We start from the raw sequence: 25196 nt of genomic DNA on the forward strand, positions 1-25196 counted from the left end.
AGTTGTCCAATCCTCTGTCAACACTCTATCCCGGTTAGCTGGAAAAATTATGAGAATAAATAAAGAAAAGGTAGTGGTAAAAAGAAAGAAAACTGATATTTGTTGGACTTAGTTTCTGTTGTTTTTGAAACAAGGTCTCCCTCTGTAGCTTACACTGACTTTGTTCTCATAGTCCACCTCTATCAGCTTCGCAAGTGCCTCGATTGTTGACATACCCCACGATACCCAACTTAAGTCTCCTGCAAGATGTGATGGCTTTAACAGCATTAGAAGGGGTTTCAGCTAGGCAGTTGAAACACAGTGTGCTGGGTACTGTCTGGGAGATTCCCTGGAAGTCATCGTGTGACTGAATGTTTCTGACATATTGGTATTGCAGTGGAGAACAAAGAAGGGTTTTCTGTAATACTATCATTCATTTTCCAGTAAACAAAGCTGGCATATCCAAAGGCTATATAACTATGGATAATTTCTATTTAGTGATATTGTGTGTCTTGTGGGTCTAATACAAGAAGAAACTAATGGTTGACTGTGTCGTTTGAACGGTGTGATCTGCAGTAGGTCTGGAGAGATGGGACTCTACACTAGACTGCAGCTATCTTGAAGACTTATATTTTGAGATTTGCAGCTTCCTGGCTGCTCTAACATAGATTTACATCCTTTTAGTATTTTTTTGTTTCTTTGAATTTTTCTAGTATCATCTAGTATTGTTACGACTACTCTTTTTGTTACTCTCCTGTCAATATTGTGGTAGTGTGAATGACAGTGGGCCCCATAGACTAAGGTATTTGAATGCTTGGTTCCCTGTTGGTGGACTGTTGGGAAGGATTAGGTGTGGTCTTATGGAAGTGGATATGGCCTTGTTGGAGGAGGTGTGGCACTGAAGGTGGACTTTGAGGTTTCAGAAGTTCACACCAGGCCCCCCCCCACCCCCTTGCTTGCTGCCTGTGGATCAGGATGTAGCTCTCAGCTTCTCCAGCGCCATGTCTGCCTGCATGCCACCATGCTCCCTGAGATTATATGATCTAAGCTTCTGAAATTTAAGATCCTAGCCCTTTCAAGGCAGAGGCAGGTGAGTCTCTGAGTGAAAGGCCAGCCTGATCTACAGAGAGAGTTCTCAATAATGGATGCTTTCTTTACCCATCTTTGGTTTTCTGCATCCTACTTGTTGACTGTGTAAAGACACCTCTTGGTGACTCCCAGCGAGGCAGGCAACACTGCTTTCCTTGTAAGCACCCTCTCTGCACTACTGGATCTCACTTGAAGTTACCATAACTTGCTCTACCACTGTAGTACGTAGACACCTTCATGTGCCCCATGCAGTGGTTTTAGACTGAATGACTCAGGAAGGAATGGAAGGTTGAAAACTATAATGGAGGAACCCAGTGAAGCTTCTGATACCGGGTAAGACTGGGACACGAGTTTTTGTTGCCCAATCCATTGACCACTTTATGTTCACTGTTGTAGGACAACAACTCAAGATGGATTCCAAAAGGAAAACATGATCTCTGCCTTCATAAACATCGGGTAGAAATAAGTCAAAACTAGTGAGAAAAACTTCACCCCATTTTAACTTTTTTTTTAAATTTTATGTGCTTTAATGTTTTACCTGCATGTATGTCTGTTTGAGGGCATCAGATCCCGTGGAACTGGAGTTACAGATAGTTGGGAGCTGCCACGTGGGTGCCACTAGGTCCCCCTGGAAGAGCAGTCAATGCCTTAACTATGGAGCCACTTCTCTAGCCCTCCCCATTTTAGTTATATTTAAAAATCTTGAAAATTAATAAACTGTAAATAAAATTTCCAAGCATTGTGCTAGATCAAAGTGAGTATCACAAAGCTCTGATAAGTCAAATGGAGACCAAACTGGATCCAAGCAAGGAGTGACCATGATCAGAAATGCTGTTTCTCAGTTTTATGAACTCTGTTTTATTGCCCCATTGATGCACAGGAAGACATCACATATTTTTGGAAAGATGATTTCTATTTGTAATATAAAATATTATGAACATTTGAAACAGATTTATTTCAAGAATCACCACAGTACTTCCCATTTCATTAAAAATGATTGGTAAGATTATAGAGAAATGCTTATTACACTCAGAATGTAGATAGCAAACTGGAGTTCAGAGGGGATGGTCCCCTTAGAATCGGAGAAAAATCTTCGTATCTCTCATTGACTTAATCATTTCCTTTAAGTCACACAATATATGATACTCAGCACAAACACTGAGCATATTCAATGAACTTCTGAACACCTAATCATCAAGGAAATTAAGCTGATTCATTCACAGGCAAATTAGATTCTCTGATGTTGGGTGGCACAGCCCCCTTGAAGAACAACAGAAATCTTGAGGGAAATTCATGCTCCATTTGTGATTCTTATCTTGACACAACTTTCAGGATGATGGGTTTTTCTGGTTGAAAAAGTGTTTTCTTGCTTAATTTCAGGGGTATCTGTGGTGGTTGAAGAAGCACATTGAGAAGCAGTGAATGAGCCAGGAATCACAGAGCAAAACAGAACACATTCAGGACAGTAGTATTTTATATACGCAAAACACCTGTGTCTTCATATGTCGTGAATTCTTTATATTTGCATCTCTGTTAGCATTGGGTAGTGACACTAGTCTATCTGTTCCTGCAGTAAAGCCATTTTGGAGTAATTATTGTATAGAGAACCTGCAGGGGAAGAACATGTTGACTTGTGTTCTTCATTGATGCAAATTTAAGTGAAAAGCCTGAGTTTTAAAACTTTAGATGTTATTTTAAGTGTGTGGTGGAAGACTGTTTTTATAGGCAATATGAAGTTAATCTTAGTTTGTGGACACTTAGAAGGCAATCCTGGACAAATGTCAGACATTGTACCTCTATGGGCCCGACTCAACTTCTCAGGCCAGTTGTGCCTGTTCAGTTTAATGGTGGGCAAGAACTTCAGGGAGCATTGAGCCTTGTTTCCTGACATCTCCTCTTAGCCCCCAAGGTAGTATAAATAGTGACCTTCTGAGTCATTCAGTGTTTTCACTAATCATTTTGCCCAGGTCTCTTCAGTATTACGGGAGAAGGGAAGCCACCAACAGAGTAATCTGGTCTTAGTAGAGGGTTTGGAAACCAGGGAATCAAGGAATTTGAAGAATGTCAGCTTCTGGGTGACTGGAGGTTGAAACCTGCCTGCTTTCAAGGTTAAAGTCTTTGTCTGTCCATCTTTCTGAACCACTGTACAGACAGGCTAGCTACCCAGCTGCCCTAGGGGCCAAACGAGGTATTAACTACCTCTCTTCTAATGGCCCACAAAGAAAAGACAACTGATGGGAGGAGCTACATACATGGGCTTAGAAATAGTCTTACCTTTCATTGCTTTATTTGGAACAAAAGACAATTGTGTTAAGTTTGGGGAGGAGGCAACATTTCAACTTGTCTAATGTATTGTTTGGTTTTTTACATTTTGGAGGGGGACAGTTTTGAGACAGGGTTTCTCTGTAATTTTGGAGTCTGTCCTGGAACTAGCTCTTATAGACCAGGTTGGCCTCGAACTCACAGATATCTGCCTGCCTCTGCCTCCCAAGTGCTAGGATTAAAGACGTGCGCCACCACCACCTAGCTATACATTTTTCTTACACTTTTTTAAAATTTTTTTTTAATATTTTTAAAAAATTTATTATGTATATAATATTCTGTCTGTGTGTATGTCTGCAGGCCAGAAGAGGGCACCAGACCTTATTACAGATGATTGTGAGCCACCATGTGATTGCTAGGAATTGAACTCAGGACCTCTGGAGGAGCAGCCAGAGTGCTCTTAACCACTGAGACATCTCTGCACCCCCATAGAAGTTCTTTATATACTATAATAGTGCTTGAAATCAGTGTGCACCACAGCCAGTATGGATCTCTTAAATCCACGCTCTGGGTAAATTATTTCCGTGTATATGAGACAACTAAGCACGGTGAGTTTTTAAAGTTACAAAGTTAAAAGCACAGCCAATGCTGGGAAGCCCCTGACTCCTGGGATCTTAGCTTAGAAGTTCACCATTCCCAAACCACAGCGAGGTTATCATTCCGTGCTATGAGTGTGTGCAACGGTTTCCCCGTCTCCAGTTAGTCACACAGTTTAAAACTGGATACGGTTTCAGGGACTGGAGAGATGACTCTACGGTTAAGAGCACTGACTGCTCTTCCAGGGGTCCTGAGTTCAATTCCCAGCAACTGCATGGTGGCTCAGAAGCACCCGTAGTGAGATCTGGTGCCCTCTTCTGACCTGCAAGAACATATGCAGGCAGAACGCTGTATACATAATGAGTAAATAAATCTTAAAAAGAAAAAAAAACAACAAAAAACATTGGACATGATTTCAAAGACACTATACTTAAGTCATTCTGATCTGCATGAACTCTAAATGGTTTCTTTGTGCTTTAGCCAGACAGACTTACAGCTCCAGAATGGAAGGACCTTAAAAGCTCATAGGTCACTTGTTACTCAAATCCTTTATTCTGTACAAGGCATCTGCCTCACCTGTGTTTCTTCACAAGGCTGGAGGGTGAAGTTCTGCAGGACACTGACGACAGCCAGTTTCATGCTGATGAGAGCAAACCTCATGCCAAGGCAGTTCCTGGATCCGTTCCCAAAGGGCATGTATGCATAAGGATCAATGCTGCCCTTGTTCTCCTTGCTGAACCTGGAGCCACAGTAGGGATGAAAATGAGGCTATGGAACATAAAGACCCCAAGAGCTCTGTGTTTGGAGTCCTCACATCCCTCAATCAGAGCTGAACCCCTGCTGTGGGTGTCTCAGTATAAAATTATGAGTCGGGCTTCTCCAGAGGGCCTAGATTAGATTCCCAGCACAAGTATCTGACACCCTCCTGTAGCCTTCTCAGATACCAGGTACATGTGCAGATATATGCAGGAAAACACCCATACACATAAAAAAATAAAGTTGTTAACTAATGATCTTTCCATGTCCCTTAAAATAGGGGAGCCTTTGGTATTGAACTGAGCTGAGTTGAATGCTTTTAGAGAGGAAGTGTATCTTTAAATACAAAACTCTGTCTGGGATGGGTATATGTCCCCAATCTGAAAGACAAGTCAGAATTAGAGCGAAAAGTATGCTACTACCTCAACCTTCAAGAAGGCAATTTCTAATCAGACAGATAATGGGAAAAGTTGTTAAAGCTGATGGTAAATTTAGGGACCAGCACAGAATACATCAAAAAAGGAACAAGAATCCTACATATGTTAGTTTAGATATCACTTAACACCAACTACTGCCTAGTCACCAAATAAGACCTATCCATCTATCCATCCATCCATCCATCCATCTATCTATCTATCTTATCTATCTGACAAGATGTGGTACATAGGTTAGTGGATCTGGCTTTCCAACCAGATCCCAAATCATAACACAGACTTATTAGTTGAGAATGCTCGGCCTATGCTTGTCCCACTAGCTCTTATAGCTCAATATAACCTGTTTCTCTTCATCTATGTTTTGCCTTGGGACTTTTCACCTTTCTTTCATTCTCTATGTCCTACTTCTCCTGCTTCTTCTATGACTGTTGTCTCCCTCCCTGTTCTCTGTTCTCCCCTCCCCTCCCCCAACCTACATTCCTCCTAGTTATTCTCTCTTCAGGCTAGCACCATCTATCCCTCTACTGCTTAACTATTGGCCATCCAGCTTTTTTATTAGACTAATCAGGGGCTTTAGGCAACACATCTTTACATTATTAAACAAATATAGCATCTTTACATTATTAAACAAATATAGCATAAACAAATGCAACACACCTTTACATAGTTAAAGTAATATTCTGCAACACAATTGTAAGACATCTTTACATAGTTAAAAGTAATATTCTATAACAGGTTAGTGTTTAGGTGATTAGTGATTCAAAATACAACTAAAATATACTAGCTTTTGCAAACCCTTTACATGCCTACAAATAAATTCTTGAGGACATATTTCACTATTAATGGAATTAATGTTAGCATATTGGGACTCTCAGTGGCCATGAGTACTTTTTGTCTGTTTTTACAACATCAATAATTATCACTTTGTAATTTTCTTTTTTTGTTGTCATTTTGTTTTGTTTCGTTTTTCAAGACAGGGTTTCTCTGAAGCTTTGGAGCCTAGCCTGGAACTAGCTCTTTTAGACCAGGCTGGCCTCTAACTCACAGAGATCCACCTACTTCTGCCTCCCGAGTGCTGGGATTAAAGGCGCGTGCCACCACTGCAATGCTTTTTGCTCTGTTTTGTTTTGTTTGTTTGTTTGTTTTGCTTGTTTTTGTTTTTTGGGACATGCTTTTCTGACTGCCCTGGAACTCTGTAGACCAGGCTGACCATGAACTCACAGAGATCTGCCTGCCTCTGACTCCTAAATTCTGGGATTAAAGGCATGCACCACCATGCCAAGCTCACATTGTAATGTTAAAAGGTCTGATTCCCAAAAGACAGAAAGATACAAAGGGATATAAAATCACATATATGCCATTTCTAGTAAACAACATGATAATACGTTTAGTTCGCCTGGTTCCTAGTGGGGACCCCTCCCTGAGGTCTCTGTACCTTTCAGGGCGGAACTCCTCAGGCTCTGGCCAGTACTCAGGATCCCGATGAAGAGGATAGGTTGGTACCATAACTACAGTCCCTTTGGGAATGAACACTCCATTGATTTCCACATCCTTCTTAGAGATCCTGTCTAGCCTGTTAGCAGCCGGGTACAATCTGAGAGTTTCATTCACTACCATGTCCAGGTATTCCATGTCCATAAGGGCATCATAGGTGACAGGTGCCTGGGAAGAGGAAACATGTTTGCAGATGAGGTTTGGACTCACTCTTCAACTCAGTTGAGTTGGATTACACATCCAAGAGCTAACCTCAATTAGCTTAGCCTTAATAAATCATTCTGCACCTATGATGACCTTTGTCCTGATTATGGCCCATTAGGATGTAAAGTATAATTTCTAGTATAGGAGCCATTTGGAACACTCCCTTGTCCAGATCCCCTCATCCTCAGCATTGCTGTGTTCTTGATTTCTTTATCATGTGCTCATATATGACCAATAAATTATGACTGTTACAGTCAGACAAAGTCCACTGAGGTCACTGTCTCATCTCCGTAGACTGTCCTTATACACCAAGGGAATAACATCATTACAAGGAACAAACTCCCCACTCGGTTCACTTCAGGCTTTTTAGATTATTCTGGTTTTGCATATGCATGTGTGTGCATGTTCATGGCATGTGCACAGTTGCTGTGCATTGGCCTGTATGTGGAAGCTAGAGAACAACCTTGGGTGTCTTTTCTCATGGAGTTTACTTTTTACACATATTTTGAAACAGATTTTCAGTAGTCTGAAACTCATCAAGTAGTCTAGGTTGGCTGGCTCCAGGAGAAGACAGGCTCACACTGTCTGCCTCCTCAGTGCTCCAGTTACAACTTTTTCCCCACATGGGTTCTGGAAATCAAGCTCAGGTCCTCATAAATAGCATTGTGTGACTGAACTGTGTCCCCAGCTTGTCAGACTAGGCAATTTCTGCTAAGTACCTCCTTTGGGAGTAGTGAGAGTAGTGAGTTTGAATGAAATAGAAATTTGTGGGAAGATGATGCACTAGAAACTGCCTCTGTGTGTGAAGAAGAGTCAGAACAACAAGTAAACAAGAAACAAAACACAGTCTATGTCAAGGAGAGAGGAGGAGCTTCAGAAATACAAAGGAAGTAGTAGGACATCAAAAAATCGTGGTGGAAAAAATGGATGATTCATAGAAAAGAAACCAAGCTGAAGATGACTGCCCTGTTCCCCAGTTCCAGAGGAGGGGGAAGGCAAAGGCCCTCCAAAAAACCAAGAGGCTAGATGAAAGGGGTCAGGAGTCCCATGTCCAGGACACTCCCACAGCCTCCAAGACTTCAGAACCAGTGAGGGGTTGACTCCTGCAACCGTGGGGAGGAGTCCCGGTGTCTCTGGGAATGACTGAGAAGGTAGAAGCCAGTTGACATCTTTATAGAGAACCTTTCATTAGAAACTGAACTGCTCAGGGAGGCAGAAGATAGCGACCAATCACAAGACAAAGAGGCTGAACTTAATGTGCCACAACCCTAGGGCAAGAGACTACCTGAGAGTGGTGTAAAGTGGGAAGGTAGAGATAACGGGTCCAGACATATGAGGGACCGGTGCTTATTCTCAAGTGTCACATAGGTTTTCTGGGTGTCTCTTACTTGGTATTATTGTCATAATAGATAAAGATACATCAGAGCCAGCACTGTATTAAAGATTGCGTATTTCTATGGGTTGCATTCATCTCCTATGTCCCTTCTTTGTTTCTTTTTTAGACGCTTGCTAAAAAGGATGGAAGAACCATTATATGACTCTGTAAAAATTCTCATTGCAAGTGATGAGACATGTTCTTACTAATCCTTTACCTCTGCCCTCCCTCTCTGGGTACCATCCACTCACCTTATTGGGCAGAACTCTGTCAATCTCATCCTGAAGTTTCTTCTGCACATCAGGATGAGTGGCCAGTGTATACATAATGAAGGAAATGGATGTGCTGGTGGCTTCATAGCCAGCAAAAATGAAAACAACTGATTGGGCTGTGATCTCCATATCAGACAGGGCTAAAAGAAAAAGAACATTGTAGATAATGAAGATCAAAGCAGAACATCACAGTTAATCACAGTTAAGATGAGAAAAAATTCAAATAGTGCTCCCAGCTGTCTAGGGAAGAACAGAAAGGAGGTCCAGAGTCACTGGGACTGAATTCCCCTCTGGTGCCCACTTGTGGCCCATCTGTCCTTTTGAACAGACTCACCACCACAAATGTGTAGCTCTACCTACTACAGCCTGTCCTATACACACTTATAAACAAAGAAATGCAGTGGTTAATTCTGACTGACAACTTGGCAGGATCTAGGATGGCCTAGGAGACAAGACTGAACATTACCATGTGGGGTTATCTTCACTGATGTGAGCAGATAAATGTGGGTGGGACATCCCATGGCCTGGGGTCCCCAACTGAACAAAGAGAAGAGTGTGAGGTAAGCACCGGCATTCAGCTCCTCCTCTTCCTGACTGCTAACACAATGTAGCCAGCTGCTATCACCAGCTCTTCCCCGCCATGGTGGACTGAGCCACTAAATGTGGGTGAGAATAATCCTGTCCTGAAGGGGTTTTGTCAGACATTTGTCACAGTGACAGCATGAGTGACTAGGACAAACAGCTTACTATTAGTAAATGTGAGATCATTTTTCCTTCAAGGAAAAAACAAAAACAGGCAGGAAATGGTAGAGTGTTCATCCTGCAGATGCTTCGCTGTGGTGGAGGAGGGTATGCAGAGGTATACAGGGAATCTTCCTGTATCCTTCCTCAAGCTCTGCTTTAACCAGAAAACACTCTAAAATTAAAGTTTCTTCTAGCACTCGAAATTAAAGAACAGACAATGCAAGGCCTCCTGAGACCAAAAGACGATGATGCATGACAGCTTGAATTGCAAAGTAACTAATCACAAGAAGAAAGTAACGGAATGCAAAAGATCACACTGCTAAAAAACGAGTGGATATATTTCTGATTGATATATTTAAAAAAGCAAATAAGTAAGGCTTGAAAGCTCTTCTTATGCTGGATAATAACTAGAAATGTGGAATAAATATGAGAGTTTAAAAGTCATTCTGTAGCTATAATAGTAATAATATGTAGCACAATTAATAAAAACCCAGAAACAGATATTGACATTTAACCTGAAGGTCAGAAAAGCAAAACAGCCAGCCACTGGCTTTTACCTCTACCTCAGTCTGAAATGATGATCCTGCCTCCAGGAATCTCAGAATGGGACTGTGTCTGAGAGCTGTCTCCTCCTGTGTTATTCTCCTCTCTAGGGCTAGGATTAAAGGCATGCACCACTACTGCCAGGTTTCTATGGCAAACTAGTGTGGCTACTAAGATTAAAAGTGTGTGTCACCACTGCCTGGTCTGTAAGACGACTAGTGGATCTGTTTTACTGTCTGATCTTCAGGCAAGCTTTATTTATGAAAATATAATTTTTTGAGGGGGGGCTTTCTAGACAGGGTTTCTCTGTAGCTTTGGAGCCTGTCCTGGAACTTGCTCTGTAGACCAGGCTGGCCTCAAACTCACAGAGATCCACCTGTTTCTGCCTCCCGAGTGCTGAGATTAAAGGTGTGTGCCACCACTGCCTGGCTCAAAATACAAATTAAATATCACGACAATAATAGTTTTTGTCACAAAGCTAGCATGGACGATGTTATAAATGTCGTTTATAACATGGACGATGTTATAAAGGCCTGAAGGATGAAGAGGAGCAGGGTCCATGATTTCTCAGACACTATTTACACAGAGCAGACGAAGCTGTTGAACACAGTTCCACCACTCACTCCCAGGGACATCCTCACTGCTGGACAGTGTGCTTCCTGATTCCAGCTCAGATGCAAATTTCCAGGCAGAGATCCAGAATCAGTGGGGTTAGAAGGGACTGAGAATCAAACTCTGCTCTGACAGACGACCCTGCACCACTGAGGGCTTCTGGATACAAAATGCTTCTCTGTGGCTGCTCTACAGGCTCTTGGACATTTACACCAGTTTACTTCTAGAAAGATCCCGTGGACTCCATAGATACCATCCATGTTCGCATCTTTCTGAAATTTGGCAGAAATGCTTCCATCCTTGATCGCTCCCCCCATGTCCTGAAACCCTCTTTCCTCTGGGCTTTTTGATCCACGCGCCATGAACCATCATGGGTTACCTTTCTGGGACTCTTTGCCTTTGGAGTTCTGAGTGTTTATCATCAGGTGAAGAAAATCCGCTCGGGTCTGGAGACAGAGAAAAGTCAATGAAGGACATTTAGAGAAAGGGCACAGATGACATGTTCACAGCCTGACACATGATCCAACCATGAGCATTCTGACAGTAACCACATTTTACCTTCTGATTTGAATCAAGGTGGTTTTGCTTCATCTTTTTTACAAATTCGTAGAAAAAGTCCATTAGCCGGTTTGGAAAAATAGAGATACTTAGCATCTCATAGAGTGGAGTAAGGAATGGAAACATAACTACAGAGAAAAAAGAGAAAGTGTAACGAAGATCTGCACTGAATTCTTATTTACTTATTAGAAATCAAATGCAACATTTGCTAAGCTCCAGGATCCACTTGTATTTTTATTCAACTCAAAGAAAGGTACCAAAGTGATGTTAACAATAGTTGTGTTTATAATACATCAAAACATAAACCACTCAAGATATGGGCTGGAGAAATACTCAAATGATGGAGAACATTTACTGCTTACACGAGACCCAAGTCAGTTCCCAGTACTTGACTCTGAATGGTTCATAACTGCAAGCCCACCTCCCTCTACTGGACTCTAGAGGCACAGCACTCACATGTATACATACACATATGCACACATAATTAAAAATAAAACAAAATTTAAAAAATACCTAATATAGGAAGAGATATTTGTTACATGCAGTGAACTAATATATTCACCCCACTTCCTATATTCTCTCTGCAGCTTCTCCAGGATCCCCCCCAGACATCCCTTTCACAACTTTAGGTTGTTGTTATTTAATAAAACTCTTAAGTCTTAAGTGTTGCTCTCATGGGCATGGGGCCATCCACTGAAGCACGGGAAACTGACCAGTGACCACTCCAACAAAGAAGAGTGATTCTCTCTTCCCTGGCAGCTATCAACTGCCAGAAGTTCTCAGAAAGGGGTGGGACCTAGAGAACATCTCCCATATCTATGGGAGGAATATTGGTTGGCTTGATCTTATGGAACTGCTTTGAGTTTGAGCATGTGATAGCTCTTTGTGTCCTCTTCACTTTCCAGCCTTTACATTCTTTGTATCTCTTTAAGAAAGGAATAAATTTGATAACAGTGCATACAATTTAACTAAAAGTGGGCCAAAGATATAAGTCTAAGATTGGCATGGTGAGCACATGCCTTTAATCCCAGCATTCTGGAGGCAGAGGCAGGTGGATCTGTGAGACAAAGGCCAGCCTGTTCTATATAGCAAGTTCCAGGGCAACCAAGAACTTATATCCAAGGAAAAAAAAGTTTCAGGAATATGCTACCCAATTAAGATGAAACTAGAGGGAGGGTTTAAATGTTCATAACCTCAGCTCTGACCTTGTGACTTAGAGATTAAATCATTGTACATCATAAAAATTTTAAATGTGTATTTCAAAGGATCCTATTAAGAACATTAAAAGACATCTGAAAATAGAAAAAATATGTCAATTACATATCTGGAAAGTGACTGTTATTCATGATACACATGCCAATCTTACAGCTCAATTACAAGCATGTAAACCATTCAGCTATACAGGAGCAAAGGTTGAACAAATGTTTATCTAAGGACAAAAATGTCTCCCAAGTGGGAGAGTGTAATTACCACTTGGAGAAAGCACAGCCTAGCACTCATGGTGCTATACTATTGAATGTCCACTAGGGGGCTGGGATGACCATCCTGAAACAACAACAACCCAAAGTGTTGAATGGGGGTCCTCATAAGCTCTTAACCAGAACATAAAATGATTGGTCTAGGGGGCTGGAGAGATGGCTCAGTGGTTAAGAGCACTGCCTGCTCTTCCAAAGGTCCCGAGTTCAATTCCCAGCAACCACATGGTGGCTCACAACCATCTGTAAAGAGATCTGGTGCCCTCTTCTGGCCTGCAGGCACACATGCAGACAGAATACTGAAAATAATGTATCCATAATAAATAAATCTTTAAAAAAAAATGATTGGTCTATCAAAGAAAAAACTTCTCAATTGCTCAAAAAGTCAAACACAGGATTCCTATGTCATTTGCAAATTTCACCCCAAGTGTCTACCAAGAAAACATGAAAAAAATGTTCAATCATAATCTCAGATGCCAATGTCCATAAGAGTTTATTTGCAATACCCTGAATCTGAAAATAACTGGAATGAGCATAAGATGGTACGGAATTTGATTTGTCTACAGAACATGGGAGTAGCAACAAATGGTTCTGTTGAATATATTATGTTAAATGAAAGAAGCTAGTCACTAAACTCTATGCATTCTATGACATATTTATAATGTATTTTTATGGCATACCAGGAATAGGCAGATCTACAGGAGCAGTGAACTTGTGTTTTTATTGCAGGGAGGAATGGAAAGGTGCAAGTTTTCTTGGATAAAATATTCCCAAGGTTTGACAATGGCGATGAATACACATTGCAAAAATTGAATTACACATTGTAAATGGGTACATTGTTTTTATATATGAATTGTATCTCAGTAAGGATGGATGATGTTATTTTGATGGAAGTATGTGAGGGAGGACTAGAAAAGAGAGGAAGTAGCTACTTACATATAGTGAGAAATAATGGGTTAAGGAAATCTAAACTTTTAAAGACCTTCTTGGCTTTCTGCACAAAGGGATCTTGTGGGTTGTTGAGGGAATCGACGTTCACTCCAAATGATGTGCCAGTGATCACATCCATGCTATAAGCTCCAAGGATGCTGAGTAGAGAGAGACATGGGAATCAACATCTGCATCTGAGGCAGCTGTTACTTCTGAGCTACTCAGGCAGGGAGCCACACAGTCAGAACCAAGGTTTCTATAACACTTGCACATGGGGTGTTTACCTGTTGTTGGCTTGCAGATATCCTTTTCCTAGAGTTGAAGGGACATTAATGTACTTACAGTCCCATCAACTGGACCACCACTTACTCTTTCATGGTGATGGGCTTCCCTTTCTCTTCTTCTCGTCTCAAGTTTTTCACCAACGTATCTCCATACTGTCCAATGATGGGGAACATCTAAGCACAAAGCAAAACATGTATAAATAAATGTAGAAACTCAGGGACCAGAAAGACAAGTCATCCCCAGTCACAAAGCAATGAGCGGGATGTTACAGTGATTTTTATTTACTTATGTGTTTATTTATTTGTTGGTTGTTTTTTTTTCTTTTTCTTTTTTTTTTTTCTCTATGTAGCTTTGGAGCCTGTCCTGGAACTCGCTCTGTAGACTAGGCTGACCTCACAGAGATCCTCCTACCACTGCCTCCCAAATGCTGGGATTAAAGGTGTGTGCCACCACACCTGGATTACAGTGAATTTTATAATGGGTCCTCTCGGCATGAAGTCAAAAGCCCATCTTAGAGGAATTGTGACTCAGAGGACTGACCCTTGGAAAGGGACTATGGGCTTCTTTCCTACCTGTTCCCAGATTCATTCTCTAAGAAAATTCCCTCTCCATCATCACCTCCTTGAGTTTTCCACTGGTGAAAGTTGGAGACAGCAGTGTTCGAAGTCTCTTCCATTCTTCATCTTCAGATATGGTGATGGCCTTTTTCATAAGTCCCGCTGGACCAAAAGTCTAGAGTTCAAAGTGAAAGACAGCTTACCTTGCTGAAATTATGTATATGTCCATAGCCACAGAAAATACATCAAACAAATATCACTTGCTTAACAAGTATCTACTGATCTTGTTAAGTGGCAGGCCCTGGCTTATTCTCAATACATCTTCATTGAAGACACCTCACAGCCTACATAAATATGGATGTCATCTATCTACAGGGCATGGCTTCATGTCTTTATTTCAAAGTCTCTTCTTAAATGCAAACCCCTCTTGCACAGGGAAAAAACTGTTCTTTGGTGCAGGCTGTGGCACATGGGGCTGCTCAAGTCCTGAGGCAGAGAGCATTGTGCCAAGGTACTGGCTTCTGCTTCCATTTTAAAAGCAATTGTTTACATAAAGGGACTTTTCTGCTTATGCAGCCCCTAGGGAAATCTATGCATCTTCCCAAGAGAAAACTTTGAAGGTAGAGGGTCTTGGCCTGAGAGTGAGAGAAGGAAGAGTCTTCGTTGTGCCCCAAGAACCTTGGTACCAATAGCATAGATTCTGAGAAACTGCTAGCTCAGCTCTGTATGTACGCTCTCACAAGTATATCCACTGCACTACACTGGAGCTTATATAGAGGGAATAAGAAAAAATGAGATCCCAGAACCTTCCTTCCTGGGGACATATTGAAAACAAGAGATCCCTACCATAAAACTGAAGAACAACAAAAATGCTATAATCAGTCAATCAAAGGCTTACTATGAGATATTTTGTAAAGCTTGCATTCTAGAAAACGTCAAATGATTCTACACGTAACTTCATTAATGTACAAATAATTTCAGACTGTCTAGCATATTGTACCTGCATGAACACCCAACCTAGAAACAGATTGTAAAATACAGGATCCTACGCTCTACAGACCCCGAAAAATTTGCAACTTCCTGATTTGACAGATGCTGCCCAAAGATGTTGCCTCAGGTACAACAGTCTGTTTTGTACTTTGCTTTTCCACCGTGGATGTTTAATGGGGAAGTGAAAAAGAAATCCAGGACTCTGATGTTTGCCAAATGTTTTATGTAGTCACTATACTATATGGATAAAGAATATCTCTGTTTGGGAGGGAGAGAGAGCAGCTGAGCCCGCAGAAATGCATTCAGTTCTCCACTGACTCTATACCTTGTCTTTGGGACCTTAACACGGCTGAAGCTGGACTTCAACAGTTCTTCCCTGGGAATAGAAAAGCCCTACAGCACTCTTCAAGGCTGAGCAGAGTAGGAATGGATTCAAAGCCCCTTAGGATCAAGGGCTGGAAAGATGTTAAGAGGTTAAGTGCACTTGTTGCTCTTGCAGAGGACCCTTGTTTGGTTTCCAGCACCCACATGCAGTTTATAGCCACCCATAATCCCATAATATCTGACACCCACCTCTGACCTTTATGCATGCATGTGGTTTACATATGTACATGCAGTCAAAACAACCATACACATAAAATAAGAAAAAAAATTTACATGGTCTTGGGATACTGTTATCTTAGGCTAATTCTGCATAGACAAGTGAAAAGAATGGAGGTTGAGCTGTTGTTTTTTTAGTTATAACTATTAGAAAAAATTAAGAATTGGGAATGATGTCAGGCATAGTGGCACACACCTTTAGTCTTCAGAAGTGGGGAGGCAGAGGCAGGTGGATCTTTGTGAGTTCAAGGACAGCCTGGTCTGTGGAGTGAGGTCTGAGCTAACCAGGCAATAGAAAAGAAAAAGACCCAGTCTCAAAACAAACAAACAAACAAGCAAATAAATAAGAAAAAATGAATTGATGATGGAGAGATGACTCAGCACTTAAGAGTGCTTGCTGCTTTTGCAGAGGACACAAGTATGGTTCCCAGTACCCAAGTCGTCAGCTCAAAGCCACCTGTAACTCCAGCTCCAGGAGTTCTGACCCCTGTTGTAGCATGATTAATAAAAAACCAGAGATATTCAACCTGAAGGCCAGAAAAACAAAACAGCCAGCCACTGGCTCTTATCTCTACCTCGGTCTAAAATGGTGATCCTGCCTCCAGGAATCTCAGAATGAGACTGTGTGGGAGCTGTCTCCTCCCGTTATATATTTCTCTCTTGGGCTGGGATTAAAGGCGTGCACCACGACCACCCAGTTTCTATGGCGAACTAGTGTGGCTACTGGGATTAAAGGTGTGTGTCACCACTGCTTGGTCTGTAAAACTGACCAATGGGGCTGTTTTACTCTCTGATCTTTAGGTAAGCTTTCTTTCTTTCTTTCTTTCTTTATTTATTTATTCCTTTCCTTTTTTATTGATTTTTATTGAGCTCTACATTTTTCTCTGCTCCCCTCCCTGACTCTCCTTTACCCCCTTCAGCCTTCCCATGTAGATTAGATCTATGTAAGTTTCTCTTAGTGTTCTTGTTGTTCTCTAAGTTCTCTGGGATTGTGGGCTGTAGGCTGATTTTCTTTGCTTTATGTTTAAAAACCACCTATGAGTGAGTACATGTGATAATTGTCTTTCTGTGTCTGGGTTACCTCACTCAAAATAATGTTTTTTTAACTCCATCCACTTTCCTGCAAAATTCACGATGTTATTTTTTTTCTGCTGTGTAGTACTCCATTGTGCAAATGTACCACATTTTTCTTATTTATTCTTCAGTCACAGGGCATTTAGATTGTTTCCAGGTTATGGCTATGATAAACAAATCTGCTATGAACATAGCTGAGTACATGTCCTTGTGACACGATTGAGCATCCTTTGGATATATACCCAAAAGTGGTATTACTGAGTCTTAAAGAAAGTTGTTTCCTAATTTTCTGAGAAATTGCCACACTGATATCCAAAGGGGCTGTACCAGCTTGCATTCCCACCAGCAATGCAGAAGTGTTCCCTTTACCCCACAACCACTCCAGCATGTACACAAAAGCCTCAGCCAGCTTCACACTTGATGATGAAAGACTGAATGCTTGACCCTCCGACCAGGAGCAATCCAGAAGTCTCCTCTTACCACGGTTACTCAGTACTATCCTAGAAATGCCAACTAGTGCAATCATGTAAGAAAAGCTGGTGGAAGACGCACAGATTGCAAAGCCATGAGTGGAAGTGTCCTGATTTTCAGGTACCACCATTGCCCATCCGGAGCACACCAAGCAGCACACGGAATAAATGTATGGAAGGAAGAAGTGAGTTTGGGAAAGTCGTAGGGTGCAGTGACAACTCAGAATTCAATGCATTTGCAGATAATCATGATGATAAGTGGAGAAATATTGAGAAAATGATGTTATAGCAATAACTAGAAATTAAATACTTAAAGCATAAACGTAACAAAATATGTTCTGAGTCTTTAACCTGAAATTGTCTATGTGGCAAGCAAAGGCAAACTAAAAATCAGAGCGGCCTTTGGTAGCCATGGATTAGAAGACATAGAACAGTAAAAATACTTCCCTTTGCTGGGTGACGGTGGCACACATCTTTAATCCCAGCACTTGGGAGGCAGAGGCAGGAGGATCTCTGTGAGTCCAAGGCCAGCCTGGTCTACAAGAGCTAGTTCCAGGACAGACTCCAAAGCTACAGAGAAACCTTGTCTCAAAAAACCAGAAAAAAAATTCTCCTATACTTATTTCAAAAATCACACTGAGCTTTTAAATTGAGACAAAATATTCATAATTAAGATAGAAAAGCAAAGGTCTGAGAACCAACCACACAATTCCAAAAAAAAAAAAAGAGGAGGAATTAATTCTCATGATGTCACTGTGGTTAATTGATTGAAGAAAATAGATGAGAAAGAATCCCACACAAGTAATAGGACTGATAAGCTTTGGAGGAAACGGCCTCTCCCAAAATAGTATTGGAACAATTGAACATGCATGGTATAACAGGAATCTTTTCCTGACCTTTGTATCCCATACCAGAAAAATTGCAAATAGACCATAGATGTAAATGTAAAATATGAAATTATTAGTTACCATTAAAAAATAAGAAAGCTAAGTAAAATATTCTCAAACCTGACCCTGAAAGCATCCATAAAAATGCATCAGACATTGCCAAGAAGAAAAGACGGGATTCTGACAGTGACTACCACATGTTTACAAGAGGAAGTTCCACGGTGAAGGGACAGTCCTGAGTCTTCACTGTGTAGCCTCAACACTAAACAGGATGTGTAACAATGTCCAGTACACTACTTATACACACACTCGAATGAGGGGATGCCACTCAGAGGAAAGGTGAGCAAACTCCTAATGATATCAATACTGACTTTATCTTGTATACTGGCAGGAATATATTATATTTACATTCATACAAGACATTATCATTTACAAAAACCAAGACCTTTTCTGAGCACAGTGATGGCTCTTTCTCATGATTATGTAATTCTTTCCAGATTAAAATTGAATGATTATGACGAAAGATTTAAGAAAAAAATAAATAAAATAAAATAAAATTGAATGAAGGTAAGGCATTACTTTCTAAAAAGGACACCTACCCGACGGTTTGTGAAGACGGAGTAGCATTCTTTCACCAGCACTATTTTGATGATTTCTGGATCCGTGATAGCCAGCACAGGTTGTCGGCCATCATAAAACCTGAGGTGGGAAAACAGGTGGACTCAACCTCAGAAGCCAGATTTTGCACTTGGATACACACCTGGGACTCTAGACTCCACCCCTGAGGCTGCACTGGCCACACCCCCATTATATGTAGCACAGCAACATGTGCCCCAACTTCAAGTTCTAACTGTAGAAGCCACTGGAGTCACGTGAAATGAAGCGTAGCGTGGCTAAAGCAGGGAAGTGACACTTAGTACGAAATGGCCCTTCAAAGACGTCCTAGTTAAGAGTGAACTCTGGAACATAGGTTAAGGCTTGGCAAATGTACATGGTTATTGCCAATACCATTCTTTGGTGTCTAAATTTGTCAGTATCTGGGTTGGAGGTGTGGCTCAGTGGTAGAGCCCTTGTCTATCAAGTGTGTGGCATTGGGTTTGACCCCCAGAGAGCTCTTCTTCAAAGGCAGCAGAATTGGATAGACAGAAAATACCCATGTACACTTCCAGTAAATTTAATTTTTTTATGATAAAGATGTTTTTAAAGTGGATATAAATGAGTTCCTAATTTGCTTACTTACGTCTCCTAGTCTGTCTCTCAAAAGCATACATTACTTTTAAGTTAATATAAAGGAGTTCTGGGTTTAACTAAAAGTGAGTTGGTATAGATATAAGCTTGCATTTCTGAGCCCATATCAGAAGGTTCTGAGCATTAGGTGCAAAGACGTTGAGTCTTGGAGCCCTTGGTTCATCAGTCTGGAGGATGTCCTAGTAGGCAACAGCCCTACTGGAATTCATGCTGTTCGAATTAACTGTGACGTATTAGACCCTGGCGGGACAACCTCCTGCAGTGAGTGCTTCATTCTACAAGCCCACCCAATGGAAGTTTCCAGACTACTCACCCCCATATTTTCCCATACTTTTTATAGCAGTCTATATCAAATTTCCACAAACCCTGGGGAGAGAAATAAAGTTAAATTCATTATTAGCCTGTGTACAATGGATCTTTCTCTAACTGGGGTACAAATGACTCAATTTCTGTGAAATCAGGCTTCCTGACCCTCACTGGTGATTAGAGGCAAGTTCTTATTAGAGACACCTGAAGAGAATAGGGGAAGCTAGAAGTGGTGTCTGGAATGGAGAGTTTAATGGTTTTGGATTTTCTCAGTGTTAGATCTATTGAAAGAATTGCCCTTACTTACGGATACCAAGCAGCTTCTCATCTGAGGGTGTGTATGTGTGTATGTGTGAGTTGTCTTTGAAATCCTAGACCACTCTGAACTGTTCCTCAAGATTCCAAAGTAAGGGAATGTGTATAAGCCTCCCAGGGTATAGACTGTTCTGTCTCCTCGTTCAGGGTTACCCCACTTGTTTTATTAGTATGAAAGTGACAGAGTGAAGCCAGACTTAGTGGCACACACCTGTAATCCTAGCCCTCAGGAAAAAGCAAGAAGTTGGACAAGTTGAGGCCAGGATGGGTTACATGTTGAGACCTCATCTCAACATCTAGAGGAGCAGAAACAAGAGAGCCACAAATGGTCAAGGTGCAGAGAATAAGAAACTGCACTAAATGGGCCATCTCATCTGTATAACAATTCCCCTTCCCCAGGCACAGGGATCATCATGGTAAAAGAAGGGCAGAAAGGCTGCATGAGCCAGAGAGACAGAAAATGCTGTAACCAAGTGTTTCCATGGACACAACAGGGCAGTTGCACATAGGAACTCAGTGATTGTGAAAGCATGCACAGGACCTGAGCAAGAACAAGCCAGACAAACCACTAGCGTGGAAAGGAGAGAAGGGCATGAAGTCCCACCCCTATCTGAGGAGCGGTTGGCAATTGGCCACTGCTGGGAGGGGAAGAGTTAGTTTTTTTGGTGGGTGTGGCTCCTGATAGACCAACCACGATCCTATGTGTGACCACACAACTTCTAGTATATAGGCAGCATAGATTGGACTTCATGGGTTACAAAAAGCATATACAAACTGTATGGGCAGGGAAGGAGGGGTGGTCCAAGGGGATCTTGGGGTGGGGAGTGAATCTGATCAGAATGCATTGCATGAAATTCTCAGAGAACTAAGGAAAATTGAGAAAACAAAAAGGAAAATCAAAAAATAAAGAAGTGATAGAAAGAAAAGAGAGAAAGTGAGAGGGTGAGTGGTTATGATGGGAAAATCATGACAGAATGCGGGAGTCAATGAGAGGCTCCCTTTCTACAGCAGGACAGAGCAAAGGGAACACAAGCTCTGAGTTTTTGATGCAAAGGTGAGAAAAGGAAATGTTCTTCCTGTTGTTAAAGCCGTGACTTAATGCAAAAGAAGGTTCAGGAAGGGAAATGTGCTGGGATGATTATGAAAACTGTTCCCCTTTTGAGGGTTTCCTAGGCAGCCACGAGGCAATGGTGGTCTCATCTAGACCTCAGGTCTGCAGTAGGCATCTAACTCTGAAACTTGGACTCTGACAGGCAACTGGAGTCTTTGGGGAAGGAAATTCTAGCAGAGAGCAGCCCGCTTGAGGCTCTGCTGACGGCCTTCAATGCCTGAGTTCGTTATCTGCTGGTCAGGCTCCAGGCTCTACTCACCAAGCAAGTCACAATGAATCAGGCAACGTTAATGACCCGTGTGGCATTTGTGGTGCATTTTCAAGAGCTCTAGAGATTTGGTAAAACCATCCTTCCTATAAAGGACTTTGCCTCCACTTAGAAATGCAAAAAATCATTTGCCCTGTGTATCTGAGGGCGAGAAACAAGCACCACCTTGTCTCAGTCACAGCCCAGCCGCATTCTGCTCACACGGGCCCTCAGCGTGCTGCCTTGGAGGAAAAGAACCAACACAGAACATCATTATTCTGTCGAACTCTCAAAGATGCCCTGGGTACTAAAGCCTGCATGGAGCCATTGAAGTAAATGCAGGGAACACAGAAGTCCCTGAGAGGTTTCTGGAAAGGGGGAATTCCCTGTAGTCAATATACAGGACACCTGCTCCACGGATGCTGCAGAGCTGGCCAGCAGGAAGAAAACTAATGCTGCTCCAGAGTCGGGTGTGAAGTCTCCTCTAGAGCACACAGGCTGGCGCAGCGCTACCGTGACCAGGCACGGTTTCCCATGAGTGCTGGCTGGTTAAGGACACCTGCGCCTTCCTGGAGGCTCTCCTGAGGAAAGCCCCAGACCTCTGCTGCTCCTTACAACCTGAGGGTGAAGTCCTGGATGCTGGCCTTTAATGTGTCTGCAGCCACTGTTTTCTAACAAAAGCAACCTTCAAAGGGATGTCAACAAATCCTAAAGGGAAGCCCAAGCACACTCCTGGTAGGACACAGTTTTCAGTGGTCTAACACCCCTAAACGTCCTCCCGAGGACTGGCCTTTGCATCTGTGGAAGTGACCCATAAGTGGATGCATCCGAAGTTGCATCCATAAGAAGAAGAATAAAAGCTCAAACAGTACTCACATTTCGGTAGCCCAAAACGGTGCCCAGAAAAGGCAGAGGTTTGGGTCCAGGAATGCCAAGCTTCTTAAAAACCCCATGAGAATAGGTCCCATATCTGTAAAGTAAAAGAAAACGCCAGGAACATTTTAGCGTGGTCCAACCATCAACTGAGACCCTCCCTCGGGATTCGTGCTACCTGTCCCCTGCTGTAAAAAAAAACGGCACTGAGTGGGAAATGGTTCTGGATACTGCAAGGCAAAACGAACTTGAGTTATCCAGAGGGAAGGGTGTTTCAGGTGAGGGTTCCGGTAGGATGTATAATAGGAATTTGTGAAAAGCACATTGGGGAATGAGGAAAAACAACAGGCATATGTGTGCACAGGGGACACACCCACACACCCCACTCCATGCTAAGAAAAGCCAGGAGGCAAGGATAGTGAGAAAAAGTTTAAGCACCTTCCGTGATCTTGCCACTCCTAAAACTCAGAAGGGTTATGGTGGCCAATTATGTATGAGTTCTCTGATTTGATGTTGATTAGCCTAGGTGCAGACTGAGAATCGGCTACATCTTCCCAGGAGCAAGTCTTGTCAAAACCCTCTGTGTGTGGGAGGGCTGGGAGCTCAAAGAATCGGCAATAATGTCAGTAGCAAATGCACTACCCAAGTGTTGATTTCAACTTCTCCTCCATGTTCTCTTTGGGTATTCCAACAGGGAAAGGAAAGTGGGGCCTGGATATCACGCCAACTCCAGTTACAGATAGGGAGAAGCTTGGAAAGCTACTCACATATAGATGAGCACCAGACTGGTAGCCAGCAGCACCCAGGTTTCTATGGAAAGGTTGGGGATCAGCTCCATCTCAGCTTTCCTACAGCAGTTCTGGCTCCAAGTTTCCCTCCCAGTCTCGCAGCGCTTCCCTGCTGTGCCCAGCTGAGATCCATGAGGCCAGTCTGCGGTATTTATGTGCTAGGAAAGAAGGAGGTGTCAGCGAGGCAGCCAGTAGAAAGTCCTCCCTTGCACTGCCTGAACTCGGAGAACTGAGATGGCCTTTTCAGTGACAGCTGTTAAAAGTTCATGTAGAATCCTGCTCTGACCTCTTTTGAGTGCATATTCGAGGTGAATGTTCTTTTAGAAACTCAAATAGATCCAATGGCATTCCATTTCTTCTAATTTGCAGATATCTTTCATGCCCATTCTCATTCCAAAACTCGTTTAAACATACAGATAAATCACATCTACATCTTTACCAGTGCAAGGCTATCTTTTCTAGTTGATGTGTGTGTGTGTGTGTGTGTGTGTGTGTGTGTGTGTGTGTGTGTATACAATGTATGCAGAAGTCGACACTGGGTGTTGCCCTCTGTTACTTTCCACTTTATTTTTCAAGACAGGATCTATTACTGAACCCAGAGCTTGTCACTTCAGCTAGACTGGCTAGGAAGTAAGGCCCTAGGAACCACTTTTTTCTAACACATACCCTTCCTCCCATTTCTAAGGTTGTAGACATTTGCCACCAGCCCAGTGAATACATGGGTACTAGAAATTTTAACTTGGGTCCCTTTCCCAGCAATCTTTCAGAGTCTTTTCCATAGTCCCCAAATTCCTTTTTCTATAAGGTTCCTCTATGCTGTTTAGTACTAGAAATTATTCATCCAAACACAACTCAGAAAAACATTGAGCCTGGTAGATTGATTTCTCACACATCACATCCAATAAGGAGACTTACCTTGTGTGATAGCTAGTTATGTCAACTTGACACATGTAGTAGGAAACCACTTGTTTGTTTTCCCAGCTTCCCAGACTCCCAAAATAATCACACAGAAACTATATTATTTAAATCACTGCTTGGGCAATCACTTCAGTGTATTGCTAGCTAGCTTTTACATCTAATATTAACTCATTTCCAGTATTTTGTATTTTACCGTGAGACTCATAGCCTACTGAAAGGTTCCAACATATCTGGTCCAACATATCATGGTGGCAGCTCCATGGCTTCTCCTCTACTCTGCCTTCTTTGTCCCAGCATTCAGTTTAGTTTTCCATGACTATCTCTGTTCTGCCCTGCTATAGGTCCAAAGAATTTTCTTTATTAATCAATGGTATTTGTAGCATACAGAAGGGAATCCCATATCATCCCCCCTTTTCTGTTTAAATAAAAAGGAAGTTTTTAACTTTAACATAGTAAAATTACATATGCAAAACAGTTATCAAGCAAGGATTACGGTTACAATACTTATATCTACTCTTTCTTCCATCATAACTAAGGAAAACTATAACTATATAATTTTTAACTCCAAAGACTCCAGAAGGATATATTACTTAAGTAAACAGGAAGTGCATTGTAAGCAACTTCTAAAACTCTAGAATTGACAGAGACATCTCATTACCTGGACAGTCACCGAAAGTTCTTTATTGTTGGGGTATCCATCTTCAGCTTACATGCCCATAGTGTCCAGCAGACTTTTTCATGAGCAAGAAGTTTCAAAGACTGTTCCACCTATACTGACAGTTTGTCAGTCACATTTTTCTGTGTCCTGCAGAATGTCTGGCAGTCTCTTTCATAAAACAGGAATCCTGAAGAACAGTCTCACCCTTAGTCAAGTTCAGCGTTATTTCTCTGTGGGTCCTTCATGTCCAGTTCATATAGCAAAACATCAAGCAGTCCAGGCAAGAACAGTTTCTTGCCAAAATGACTAACAAACTCCATAAGGAGCCTCTTCGATGCCCATCATCCTCTTGAGGTAGATTGGTGCTGCCAGGAGCAGATGTATCTTATGTCATGAAAAGTCCTAATTTCTTAAAACATTTTAAATGCCATATTCTGTTAGTCTTTGAAAGGTTTGAAGAATCCCTATCTAACTGTACATCTAAAAAAAAATCTAACTAACATGACCACAAGCTTGACTATTATAGATGACTCACTATTAATCTA

General features: G+C 41.9%; 1 protein-coding gene across 1 annotated transcript; it reads right to left on the reverse strand.

Moving 5' to 3' along the window:
• Window positions 1–1902: 1902 nt before the first annotated feature.
• On the reverse strand, window positions 1903–23210 carry LOC125389789 (cytochrome P450 3A25-like). The gene is made up of 13 exons (XM_087902580.1): window positions 23055–23210; window positions 22291–22384; window positions 19749–19801; window positions 18787–18886; window positions 14228–14341; window positions 13694–13782; window positions 13331–13482; window positions 10920–11047; window positions 10741–10807; window positions 8442–8602; window positions 6553–6779; window positions 4504–4666; window positions 1903–2454 (listed from the first exon to the last, which is right to left on the reverse strand). The coding sequence occupies exons 1-13, from the start codon at window positions 23123–23125 to the stop codon at window positions 2380–2382; spliced, it is 1494 nt and encodes a 497-aa protein (XP_087758706.1). The 5' UTR covers window positions 23126–23210; the 3' UTR covers window positions 1903–2379.
• Window positions 23211–25196: the final 1986 nt, after the last annotated feature.

The sequence above is a fragment of the Myodes glareolus genome, chromosome 2 (genome assembly GCF_982192425.1).
Source record: "Myodes glareolus chromosome 2, mMyoGla1.1, whole genome shotgun sequence".
NCBI lineage: Eukaryota > Metazoa > Chordata > Mammalia > Rodentia > Cricetidae > Myodes > Myodes glareolus.